General features: G+C 61.1%; 1 protein-coding gene across 1 annotated transcript in view; it reads right to left on the reverse strand.

The window, feature by feature from the left end:
• The window catches only part of LOC104411423 (zinc transporter ZIP14-like), a gene marked incomplete at both ends in the record, with an annotated part of 1,919 nt that extends 1,196 nt beyond the window's left edge, over positions 1–723 (reverse strand). The window contains 2 exons of the mRNA XM_010021838.1: positions 1–147; positions 515–723. Of these exons, the coding sequence (XP_010020140.1) occupies positions 1–147; positions 515–723 (356 nt within the window). The remainder of the gene's footprint in view (positions 148–514) is intronic.
• Between the last annotated feature and the right edge of the window lie 737 nt (positions 724–1,460).

Here is a 1,460-nt window from a genome sequence, read left to right on the forward strand (position 1 = left end):
CGTTGGAGTAGAGAGTTCCAATCGCCAGAGCTATGAAGTAGAGGAGCAGCCGCTTGTAAAAGGTCTTCTTCATGAAGGGCACCACGCTGGCTCCCACCAGCGAGCAGAGCGAGATGACGGTCACGCAGAGCAACCCGTAACCCCAGACTGCGGCGAGGCCCAAACCCCCCCCGGGCCGAGCGGACAAGGGGGAGCAAGGAGGGGAAGGATGGGGAGGGAAGGAATCCACACCAAGGGGAGAGGGAGAAGAGGGAGGGAGAGAAGAGGACATTCATTAGTGATTGCTGGTTCATCCGGCATTGCTTCGCGAGGGTGACCCTGGTGCTGGGTGGCTTTGGAACAGCAGTTTGGGAAGGAGCAGAGGGACAACCAGCCGGGAGAGGGGCCCTCCCTTGGAGCAAGCAGCTCCTTGGCTGGAGCTGAGCTTTGGCAACACTCCCGAGCCCCTGCGGGACACGGGGCGGCTGCTCCCGCGCCACAGAGCACCCAGGTCCACCGAGCACACCGCACGCACCCGCCTCTTTGGCAACACTCCCGAGCCCCTGCGGGACACGGGGCGGCTGCTCCAGCGCCACAGAGCACCCAGGTCCCCCGAGCATCCCGTACGCTCCGTCCTCCTCCCGCAGCGCCGCGAGGCTGGAGCGTAGCCGGGATCCCGACAGGTCAGGAGACAACCGGCGCCTGCTTCGGTGGGTGGCAAATACCACGTTGGCAGTTCTGGAGCTGAAAAGGAGCCTTGGGAAAACCCGCCCCTGGCCACATGGATCCGAGGTGTTCTGTGCCCAACAGCAACGCCAGGAGGGCAAACCCCAGCAGAGCCGAGGGTGCTCTGCTCAGGGGAAGGCTGCACCCTAAATACAGGGTTTAAGGGGAGACTGGATCCGCCTCGGAGCCCCCAGAGCTCTGTGAAGCCTCCTGGGGGAGGAAGCACCCATGTTTTGGAGGTGTCCAGCGCATTGATTCAACTCCAGAACTGCGCAATTACAACACAATTAATCCGCAATGTATCTGTGGGTCCATCAGAGCACCAGGAAACCTCGTGTGACCCTAAATCCTTGTGGGAATGTTGGTCTTGTAAACCAGAGACGGTTAAAATAAAGGCAATGAAAGCACTTGTGAAAGGTGCTGAGCAAAGAGGAAGCTGCTCCTTCCCTGGGCTGTTCCCTGGGCTCTTACACGGACACTTCCTCACCTCACAGGTCATTCCAGCCAGCTCAGCATCCCAGCAGCACGGAGCAGGGCCGAGCACATCCCTCAGGGGATGCGCTCTGTTGTGAAGCAGACACAGCCCATGGGGCAGGAGCAAAGGGCTTCTCCCAACACCTTCCCAGAGCGTGGACCCGGCCAGCAGCGCCGCAAGGACTGAGCAGGGCAGGAGGATGCAGCATCCCCACGCTCGGGGGAGATACTTCTGTGTCCAGCTCTGGGACAACAGCACCAGAGGGATGTGGAGCTGCTGG

This window comes from Nestor notabilis, unplaced genomic scaffold (assembly GCF_000696875.1).
Source record: "Nestor notabilis isolate BGI_N333 unplaced genomic scaffold, ASM69687v1 scaffold28190, whole genome shotgun sequence".
NCBI lineage: Eukaryota > Metazoa > Chordata > Aves > Psittaciformes > Psittacidae > Nestor > Nestor notabilis.